We start from the raw sequence: 10,911 nt of genomic DNA, 5'->3' as shown, positions 1-10,911 counted from the left end.
CTCCTCACTCCCCACCACCCCTCCGCAGCGTGGGAAGGCGTCCTCGGCGGGCTCCTAGGGGCTCCCAGGAGTCTGGGCTGCGGGACTGCCCCGTCCCCCCCCCCCCCCCCCCCACCGAGGTATCGGCTGTCAGATGAGGGCGAGTGGCTGCTGAGGGAGTTGGACCTCCCTGTGGACAGGACCGAGGATGGCTGGGTTTCCCTGCAGGATCTACGCAAGATACAGAGAGAAGCTTCTAGGAAGTGAGAACTGTGTGTTAAGGCTGGAGGGCGGGTCTGGGCTGGCCTGGGGAAAGCTGGGATGCTTTGTTTTTAGCTCTAAGATGTTAAAAGACAAAGCTTGCCCTCTCTTTGTTCCTTGCCCCCCAGATCACAATGGAAGAAGTGGGAGGTGGTTGCTGAACGAGCCTGGATGGGGGGCACAGAGTCAGAAATGTTCAATAAGCTGGAGAGCATTGCAATGTCTGACACACCACGTACCCCGGTGCTGGGCTGCCGCATAACCCGAGCCCTGGAGCCCTCTGCTGTCCAGGGGGAGGTATCCTACTACCCTTGGAACATGGGGAGAGGATCGCAGGGAGGGCAGGGCTCCTGTGCTACCTCCTACTCTAGTGAACTGGTATGTGGTTTAACCCTTCTCGCCTGTGCCTACCTTCCCTCCCCAGTTTATGACCAGCCGTGTGAATTGGGTGGTGCAGAGCTCCGCTGTGGACTACTTACACCTCATGCTTGTAGCCATGAAGTGGCTGTTTGAGGAGTTTGCCATTGATGGGCGCTTCTGCATCAGCATCCACGATGAGGTTCGCTACCTGGTGCGGGAGGAGGACCGCTACCGCGCTGCCCTTGCCCTGCAGATCACCAACCTCTTGACCAGGTAGGCAAGGCCCGTGGCCTCTCTGGCATGACTGTATACCAGATATGTGGGGCTTGGACCATGCTGAGCATGATCTGAATTTTCATTGCCCCAGAAATAAATGTTCCCACTTTTATCTCTGATTTTTAAAACTTGTAGCAGTCTTAAAAAAGACTGACCTCAACCTTCAGAAAAAATTTTTTTGGGGATTGTGTCATATACCAAGACTAGATCACTGAGGTGTGGTGAGAAGGTAGAAGCCAGGGCAGAAGAGTAGTTCTCAAATTGTGCTCCCCTCAGAACACACCTTTCTGTTTCGAAAATCAAAATGATAGAGGCTTTTCTCAACCCGTAGAAAACAGGTATTTTCTTCCATTTGTAAATGTTAATTCTTAAGTGCCAGAAGTTTGTTATTCTGAATACTGACAGAAAACATTGTTAATGGGGAAACTCAAATGTGATTTTAAAGACATATTTTTTTATATATTGAGTTGTGTTTTTTTGTAGTAAAATTCCTAGTTTATATGGTTACATTAAATGATGTTACAGTTTCATGTTGATCTGCCCCAGAACCAGTTTGGGAACCATGATCTATCCTGGTTAATGGGTAAATAATGAATGTTTACAATACTCAACACTGTCTCCGCTGCCCTCTTAATCATCTCCTGGGGGGTTATGTTTAACAAAGCTAATGAAAGTCCTCGTATATTCAAATTCTGGCCCAATAATTGAAATTTTGACATCAATAAAGTGTACCAAACTGGGGAAAAAAAGGTGTGTTTTGAGTCCATAATTGCACGTGTCTCAGCGGGAGGTGTTCGGCTGTTGGATAGCAGGCAGTGCTGGCCCATCAGCTTTCTTTGCTAAGTGAACAGAGCTGGCTTGGGGGAGGCTCTGCCTTACGGATACCAGGTCATCTCTCCTGGATTCACAGCAGGGACATGACTGTGAGAGGAGGTCGGGTCTCTTTCAGGTGCATGTTTGCCTACAAGCTGGGTCTGAATGACTTGCCCCAGTCAGTCGCCTTTTTCAGTACAGTCGATATCGACCAGTGCCTCAGGAAGGAAGTGACCATGGATTGTAAAACCCCTTCCAACCCAACTGGGATGGAAAGGAGATACGGGATTCCCGAGGGTGAGCACAACACCTTGTTCCTCGTGACTCGTAGAACGTGAGGCAGACTAGAAAGTGGTCTTGGCATGAAGCTTGGGGCACCAGAAAATAAGTCTACTTCTTGTGCTGTGTTCTGGGCTGTTTCAGTTTATAATGTGCCCTGGCTCCAAAGTGAGCATGATGCTCAAATCACAAAGGCATGTGTTTCTAGAGAGCTGTTCATAGTAAATGAAGGAATGTTTGAAACTCTGGTTTCTTCCATCTGTTCCCTTCCCTCTTCAACCACAACGGAAACGTTTGAAGATTTAAAGTCAAAGTACATTCTTAAGTGAAAAAACTGCTTTGAGTGCCAAACAAGTAAATCAGAAAGCTTATTTTCTATGTGTCTAAGATAAACTTATTTTATACAAAAAAGAAAACAGATCCTTCCCAAATGTAACACTACCATTCTTGGCAATTACTCTGAACCTTTCAGTACTTTTCGACCTTAACGTTAATTAAGCTCCTTTTCTCACTTCTGACCTGTGAGTTAACAATTCTTGAGGAAGCATCCTAACCAATTTGCACTATTTTTCAGGTGAAGCACTGGATATTTACCAGATAATTGAACTCACCAAAGGCTCCCTGGAAAAATGAAGCCAGCCTGGACCATAGCTCTGCCTGGAGGCTCTGTATTTGCTCCCGTGGAGCTTCACCGGGGCAGTGCAGGCTCCTAAACTCAGGCTTTCAGCTGTGCTTTTTTGCAAAAGGGCTTGCCTAAGGCCAGCCATTTTTCAGTAGCAGGACCTGCCAAGAATGATTGCCTCTAACTGATGGTGCAATTAGTTCAGAACCAAGATGCCAACACTGGTGCAGGCTGTAGGACAAGGGGGCATTGTTGCTTGCTGGGTGGAAAGAAAGCAGAAGCCCCAAAGTTCACATTAACTCAGGCGTCTCGTTTATTTTTTCCTTTTCTTCTTGGCTGGTTCTTTGTTCTGTCCCTCATGCTCTGATGCAGTGCCCTAGGGGAGAGAAGTAACGCTCTAAATGTGATAAGCCTGCTCGGAGGCAGTGGAAATAAAAACAAAGATCCTTTATCTTCTCATCAAAGCCTGTGTTAGTCATGCTTTCTCCCCTTTCCCACTCCTGGGAGGTAATTATGTTGGAGAAGGGGAGAGTTCTACAGTAGAGTGAGGTGGTGCTAACTTCTTTTTTGGGGGCTTTTGTTATACTTGGGGACATGCCTGGGACGAGATGACAGAGAAGGGGCATCAAGATGCTACATAACTCCCCTGAACTCAAATGCCTAGTAGGCAAAGGGAGTGAGTGGATGGGGCCGGGTGCATTATGGCTTGGAGTGTGATAAACTGAAGAATGCAAGTTAAAAATTTTTGAGATGCTAGAAATCCACGGTGTTTTATGTAAACTTAAACCTGAGGTGATAGAAATTTTAGGCACTAGAGATGCTATAGGGCTCACGGTGTGCTGCTATAACTGGTTTGTTCCTCTCCCTTTTATTTAGTCTTATCAGAGGGCAAGAGGAGGATAAAAAACTGGCATGACAACCTGAGGGCATGAAAGAGGAAGTAAACTGCTTCCTGAGCTTGGGCTCGTGATTTTCCATTGGTTCAAAAGATCACAGGGGAAGACCCACAGAAAGGGGTCTTGTTTTCATCACCCCCTTTCTGGAAATGTCTACCCAAAATGTATAGAAGCCTGGGCAACTGGGTATGGTTCCAAGTTTACAACCCCTCTCTTGAGGAGCCTGTTTCATCTTTGTCTGACCACCTTTTGGCCTGTTCTCTGTGGTTGTTGCCCCTCCACTAACCCGTGGCTGCCCCCAGACAGGCTGCTAACCCCAGTTAGAAAGGGTGGCTAGGGCTTGCTGCACTTCAGTCAGAAGCAGGCACTGACCTCTTCATCTTCATCCTCATCCTCTTGAAGAACCATGTCCAGGATGTTCCCTTTGATCTTGAAGTCTCGTGAGGTGCTGAGCTTTATATGCTGCATCAGGTTCACCTGTGACAGGATTGTAAACGTGGGCACATTTTCCTACTGATAGGTCCTGCCCAGGACAGCCTAAACCATCTCTGACAAACCCTTTAGTTCCTCTAGGAAGGCACACACCCACTTGAATCCATGAATGTTTGGATTCAGGCCATCAGAAACAGAAAAGAACTGTAGATTTCCCCCCCACTGCAGTTGTGTTGCTTCAGTTTGCCAGGTCCCTTCACAGGGTAAATGGAATTGGTAGAAAACAGTATGTTTACCTTGGACCTCTTAGAAAGGTGGATGAGAAATTTTTCATACTGTTCAATGGCAAAGATGAGATTAGGGATTGGCTTGGTTTCCCGAAGAGCTCTGGCCTACAGGGCAAAGAAGAGAAGACATAAGTTTTGGGTTCAAGGTTTTTTTTTTTACATAAATTTATTTTTGGCTGCGTTGGGTCTTTGTTGCTGCGCACAGGCTTTGTCTAGTTGTGGCAAGCGGGGGCTACTCTTCGTTGTGGTGTGGGGGCTTCTCATTGTGGAGGCTTCTCGTAGAGCACGGGCTCTAGGCGTGCGGGCTTCAGGAGTTGTAGCACGCAGGCTTCAGTAGTTGTGGCTCACGGGCTCTAGAGCACAGGCTCAGTAATTGTGGCACATGGGCTTAGTTGCTCTGCGGCATGTGGCATCTTCCCGGACCAGGGCTCAAACCCATGTCCCCTGTGTTGGCAGGCGGATTCTTAACCACTGTGCCACCAGGGAAGTCCCTTCAAGGGTTCTTAAAGTCCTCTGAAGCTGTCTGTAGCAGAACTGCTCGTGGCTTTGGGAGAAAGCTAGTCAGTCTTCCAATCAAATGCAGTTTTACTTATATACCAGTAATTAAGATTTTTTTAACAGTTCATTCTCAGCAAAGGACCTAAATGCTAATGGAGATTGCAATGAATCCTCCTATTTACAATTCCTAAATATCTGTTATCTAGAAACTGGCTGAGGGATGAACCATTTGTAGATATTTGGTTGCCTGACTTGATATTCTTGTAACAATGAGCCCACTCTACACTACCTCTATTTCCTCTCTCTAGTCTACATGAGTTTTCATTGCTGGTATTAATATATCTCTTTCCCCTCAACTTTAATTGTAACTTGTAGATCCTTCCATATGTTTCTTAAGTATATAGACATGTTTCTATATATTTTTTTTGAAACTACAAATGAGGACATTGTTTTCATCTTTTTTTTTTCTTTTTAACATTATCTTGGGAGAGAATCCTATATCTGAACATTTAGATTTGTATTTTTTTCATGTCTGCATAATATTCTGCAGTATAAATGTACTATAAACCCATTTAGCCAGTCCTTTATTAGTGGGTATCTTAGTTTTCCCAGTATTTCACTTTTACTTTACAACATTGCTAGGCCTATTCTGTACATAGGCCTTTACAATTTTTATATCCTAAAAATGCAATTGTAGTAAATAGTGTGTGTGTGTGAATGTACAGGTCTAAAATTGAGCAGTTATTGCCACACTGCCCCCGTGAGAGAGTAATGAATTCTCACCTTTGGCAGCAGTGCACTAGAGAACCCACTTCCCTGCACCCTCTCCAACTCTTTCACATCCTTTAGGGAGCACCTATTGCACTCACTAACTTTTCCTAAAACCAGTTCCTTTGCAATGGTTATCCTAAGCTATTTCTATTTTTAAAGAAAGAGCTCAAGATTTTCTGGTACTTCCTGAATAAAGTATATGTTTTTTGGTTCAGAGAGAAGATGTTCCATCTGAACATAAAGTCCATGAGCTGAGAAGGAGCCATACATGTCCCCCCCCAGCTTTACTGAGATATAATTCACCCATTTACATTGTACAGTTCGGTGTTTTCGTGTATTCAGAAGTTGTATAACCATCACCATAATCAATTTTAGAACATTTTCACCCCCGCCCCCGAAATCCTACACCCATTTTAGCAGTCACCTTCCCAGTTTCTATAACACCCCCCTTCCCCCCACTCCCCAGTTGTAGGCAACCACTAATCTGTCTTTTTAGATTTGCCTTTTCTGGACATTTCCTATAAATGGACTCATTATGTAGTCTTTTTCTGACTGGCTTCTTTCACTTAATTTCAAGGTTCATCAGTAACCACATTTTTTTTTTTTTGGCTGTGCTGTGAGGCATGTGGGATCCCAGTTTCTTGACCAGGGATCAAACCCATGCCCCCTGCAGTGGAAGCTCGGATTCCTAACCACTGGACCGCCAGGGAAGTCCCAGCAACCACATCTTGATCACTGTCAACAGCTTACCATGGCTGTGGGCCCAGCAGCGGTTTTCTCCTTTTTCTTTTCTCCTGTATGTTTTAGGCTCTTACTCTTCTTGTTCTAAAGAAATAGAAACAAATTCTGTCATTGCTGAAGATTGTTCTGTAGAGCTAGCAGGCCAGTGGCAAATTTCTAGTATGATGATTACAGTGGAGTATGGGGGAACTCTTAGGGGGACCAAGTCTGGGTGAAGAGATTATCCTGCAGCAGATGCCAGAAGGTGGGAAGCATTCTGGGACGCTTTATAATCCTCAGATATTTTTCTATTTTTTGTTCGGAGGTTTACCACCTTGCTCTTGGATGCATCTAGCACATGGAAGTGAGGGCAGGACCAACCATTACTATAGCAGGGCAGCCAAGGGACTAGTGAGGCACAAAAGGACTGTCACGGTTAAGTAGGAATAGGTGTTTCCCAACTGAGACGTTAGCTAAAAGGGTTGCATAAAGAAGAAGCTGGAGAAGCTGTTCCCGGAGCGATGTATCTTACATGACAAGTGGTTACATGCTCCAGAAGGGTTTAAAGATCACAGGAACACTTATTTCCCTATGTTGTACATAACTAGAGAATAAAGAGCTCCTGGAAAAAGGAAGAACCAATAAGAAAGGGAACCAAGAAGAACAGGATTCTGATAAGGCAGAAGAGAATTGAGACATGAGTCAGGAGAGAGCACCCAAGTGTGAGGTACACAAACAGGAACCTTTTACCTGAAGGGGAGTTCTGTGCCCTCCAGGAATGGAACATTACCACGTTCCATGTGACAAGGAAAAAAATTAAAAACAGAGACCTGCAAATGGAGACAAATTATACTACTGGAGCTATATGAAAGGCAGGAGGCTTGGTCCACACGGCATGTTCTGGAAAATAAGAAAATGTAGGGATCCCAGAGATGCTGGTATGAAGAAACTTGCTTTTGGCCCTGGAAGGTAGGGTAGAGGGTGAAGACTTTTTAAGGGAGGGGCAGAGTATCAGCCATAGATAGAACTCATGTGGACCAAATGGGAAGTGAGCCATCTTCCTAAAAGTTGTACCTAACATGGCACCTTGTTGGAACTCCCTAAATCAACCCCATCTACTGCCCATTTCTGCTGATTCAGGTAGGACTAAAATTGTAGCTGGAAGAGAAGCACCTTTTTTTTTTTTTTTAAGATGCTGGGGGTAGGAATTTATTAATTATTTTTGCTGTGTTGGGTCTTCGTTTCTGTGCGAGGGCTATCTCTAGTTGTGGCAAGCGGGGGCCACTCTTCATTGCAGTGCGCGGGCCTCTCACTATCATGGCCTCTCCTGTTGCGGAGCACAGGCTCCAGATGCGCAGGCTCAGTAGTTGTGGCTCACGGGCCTAGGTGCTCCGCGGCATGTGGGATCTTCCCAGACCAGGGCTCGAACCCGTGTTCCTTGCATTAGCAGGCAGATTCTCAACCACTGTGCCACCAGGGAAGCCCAGAAGCATCTTTTAAAGGTATACAGTTCTGAGCAGGATGCTAAGGGTTTTGGAGCAATGGCTTTCATTGCTTTCTTCCCACTGAGATCCAAGGCTATGAGAAAAAGAAAGGGGCTATAAGAGAATAAACAGCTCTCTGAAAGATGTGGCAAATGCAATCCAGATTTCTAGATAGAAGCTGGAGTTAGTGGAACCATGGGCTCTTGCCCAAAGTCACTCATTAAGCACATCTCACAAAGAGAAAAATGTTTGCCTGTGGATCAGCTGACTTGTCAAGTAAGGCTTTAAGTCAAATATGAATCGAGAAGTGGGGGGAAATATCCAGGGAATACATAAACTGGTTTTTCTGTAATGTAGAAAAAAAGATAGTCTAGAAGGTGCCTGGTGATAAGCAGAAGAGCTTGAGAATGGGGTCAAACACAAAACCCCAAAACCTCCCAACATTTTACATGTCAATGAATACCAAGTATGATTCTAGAGCAAGGGGTAACCAACTACAACCCAGAGGCCCACTGCTTGTTTTTCAAAATAAAGTTTTATTAAACACAGCCAAGCTCATTCATTTGTGTATTGACTATGGCTGCTTTTATGCTACAACGGCAGAGTTTAGTTGTGACAGTGACTGTATGGTCTGCAGAACCTAAAAGCATTTACCATCTGGCCTTTTGCAGAAAATGTTTGCTGACCCCTGTTGTAGAGTCAAAGTACTTGGGTTCAAGTCTCAGCTTGGCCTCTTAACTAGCTGTTCTTGGTCTTTTTTTTTTTTTTAATTAATTAACTTATTCACCTATTTATTTATTTGGCTGCATTGCATCTTTGTTGCTGCACGTGGGCTTTCACTAGTTGCGGAGAGTGGGGGCTACTCCTTGTCGCAGTACGTGGGCTTCTCATTGCGGTGGCTTCTCTTGTTGCGGAGCATGGGCTCTAGGCATGCGGCTTCAGTAGTTGTGGCACACATGCTCAGTAGTTGTGGCTTGTAAGCTCTAGAGCGCAAGCTCAGTAGTTGTGGCACACGGGCTTAGTTGCTCCGCGGCATGTGGGATCTTCCCGGACCAGGGCTCGAAACCATGTCCCCTGCGTTGGCAGGCAGATTCTTAACCACTGTGCCACCAGGGAAGTCCTGTTCTTGGTGTTTTTAATACCTAATATTACTATTTGGCAGAACGTTCCATAGAGTTCAGCTTGGGAAACGATGCTGTAAAGCCACGTTCATTTTTTAGAACAGCTAACATTAGAGAACACTTGCCTGGTGTTGTGTTAAGCACTTTCCATGCATCACCTCATTCATTCTCACTATGCCGCTACTTTACTTACATTCCCAAAGGATGCCCAAAGGCATGGATTTGGAATCACCCAGAAATAAACCAAGTCACTGAGCCCAAGCATGTTTGTTTCTCCCCTGCTCCAAGTGTACACATATCAAATGCCTTCTCTCTCTAAATCAAACTTTTTTTTTTATATATAAAGATTTCCTTGCTGTAAAGACTTCAAACCTTGGCTTGTTCTCATATGGGCACCTTTGGCTTACTGTAAGTAGGGAAGAAACTTTATATACGCTTAGCTCAGGTGACCTAGTGGTCCCCTGGGAATATAAGGAGTCCTTTCTTACTTGAGGATGCATTTTGGTACAGACTCTGAATCACTTACCTGTATGTAAGAAATGAAAGAGTAGCATAGCGGGGTCAGATGCGAACCTGACAGCTTCACCTGCAGCAAAGGAGAAGGAAATCAATGTAACTGGGGGAATAAGATTCTTTCCCCATTCGTAGGAAAGGCATTCTCAACTCACCAGCTTTTCCATATTTTTTGGAATTCCTCTGGAGTGCTGACACACCTGGAGATACTAACAAAAGATTCCAAGATTTAGCATGCCCTCCTATATAAATGTCCCATGAAACTACAGGTAGTGACTCAGTGAGCAAATGGAGTATGACTTATTGCTCTGACTGGAGAGGGAAAAGAAAATAAGCTACCATATTCATGGAGAATCCTAGACTCAAGGCTTCCTTTTTCCCCTCCTCTAAGCTCCAAAGCTTCCCAGACAGCTTAATAAAGGATTTCTGTTTCTGACTTGTTCTCTTTATTGCTTTAAAAATCCTTCAGGCTGGTAGTCCCTGCATCTAGAAAACCAATGACTTTGCTGTTTTTGCTTTAGAAAAAGCCAATAAAGATTAGGGGTTATCAGTATTTCTACCACAGAAGCTTAGTAGCCATACCTTGTAGCCTGAGCTGCACCTTCTCAGAAATGGCCACACTGCTGTTTGGGTACATGGTGTGAGGTGGTCTACTATCTTTCTTGGGTTGTCTGTGCCTTTCTAAGTATTTAATGTGGGTCGTTGCTAGAATCAGAACTAAATTACCTAGTTGTTATCACTCTCTGAATGTCTGCTGAGAATCAAAATATTGCAAGTACAAAAAGAGTTTCTTGTTAACAGATACTAAGAAGCATTAACTTAAACCCAGGGCAAGTTATGCCTTTTATTTTTTTAAAAATAAACTTATTCCCTACCCTGGTACCTGACCTGTGAGGCATTTAACACCCACTTGTTAAAGGAACAAACACCCTGTCAGTGCCCAGACTGGTCTGCAATAATCTAATTTTTTGTGCAGTTGGAATCAGATTAAGTTCTATAACTATAGTTTAGACTGAGTCTTAGAAGGTGTTTGAAGAGGCATTTACTCTCCATCAGGTGCTACATACTCATAGGCTAAAGAAACAAGGGCCTCTAAAAACAGATTTAGAATTGTGCCTCAACTGTTATTTCTGGGCCTGTGGAGACGGCTGTCACCTACTGATCAAACCATCACTTGCAAAGATGTACGCAAGAGCTCTCTGCACAGGGGCATTCTGCAGCAGGGGGTAATGTCCTGGCTGGGTGGGACAGAATGATAGTAGTGACTGTCTCTCCAATACTCACATATCTGACAAGCGCTGTAAGAATGGTGTACATTTTGCAAAGGTCCTTTAATAAGGTGTCCACACAGCTGCCTGATGGCAGGGCTGTCTGCACCAGCTCATGGAAAAATGTAAGCAGAGTTCCCAATTGTATGATGATGGCTTTCTCAATGGGATGATTTGGTAGGGTTGCCTGAGAAGAGGCTTCTTCTAAAAGGAAAGGAAACTGGCATATTCAAACCCAACTGGCCTTATTTTCTAGTTCAAGTGAAAGAGATTTAGAAACGAACAAAACATCATTAACTAGGAAGTCTGTAGGGAAAATGAGCATGTATTT

At 44.5% G+C, this 10,911-nt stretch overlaps 2 protein-coding genes across 3 annotated transcripts in view; one reads left to right on the top strand and one right to left on the bottom strand.

Moving 5' to 3' along the window:
• The window catches only part of POLG (DNA polymerase gamma, catalytic subunit), a 27,785-nt gene extending 25,166 nt beyond the window's left edge, over positions 1-2,619 (top strand). The window contains 5 exon segments of the mRNA XM_007470519.1: positions 120-242; positions 369-537; positions 665-873; positions 1,826-1,986; positions 2,543-2,619. Coding sequence (XP_007470581.1) covers positions 120-242; positions 369-537; positions 665-873; positions 1,826-1,986; positions 2,543-2,619 — 739 coding nt within the window.
• A 284-nt stretch (positions 2,620-2,903) lies between these two features.
• Positions 2,904-10,911, bottom strand: part of FANCI (FA complementation group I) — a 77,482-nt gene continuing 69,474 nt past the window's right edge. For both annotated transcript variants that reach the window (XM_007470517.1, XM_007470518.1), the window contains 7 exons: positions 10,597-10,784; positions 9,468-9,521; positions 9,326-9,385; positions 6,225-6,299; positions 4,215-4,310; positions 3,859-3,963; positions 2,904-2,966 (listed from right to left, as the gene is read on the bottom strand). In XM_007470517.1, the coding sequence (XP_007470579.1) occupies positions 2,904-2,966; positions 3,859-3,963; positions 4,215-4,310; positions 6,225-6,299; positions 9,326-9,385; positions 9,468-9,521; positions 10,597-10,784 (641 nt within the window). The remainder of the gene's footprint in view (positions 2,967-3,858; positions 3,964-4,214; positions 4,311-6,224; positions 6,300-9,325; positions 9,386-9,467; positions 9,522-10,596; positions 10,785-10,911) is intronic.

This window comes from Lipotes vexillifer, unplaced genomic scaffold (assembly GCF_000442215.2).
Source record: "Lipotes vexillifer unplaced genomic scaffold, Lipotes_vexillifer_v1.1 scaffold412, whole genome shotgun sequence".
Lineage (NCBI taxonomy): Eukaryota > Metazoa > Chordata > Mammalia > Artiodactyla > Lipotidae > Lipotes > Lipotes vexillifer.
Note: the sequence above shows the minus strand (reverse complement) of the source record. Positions and strands in the feature narration are given on the sequence as shown.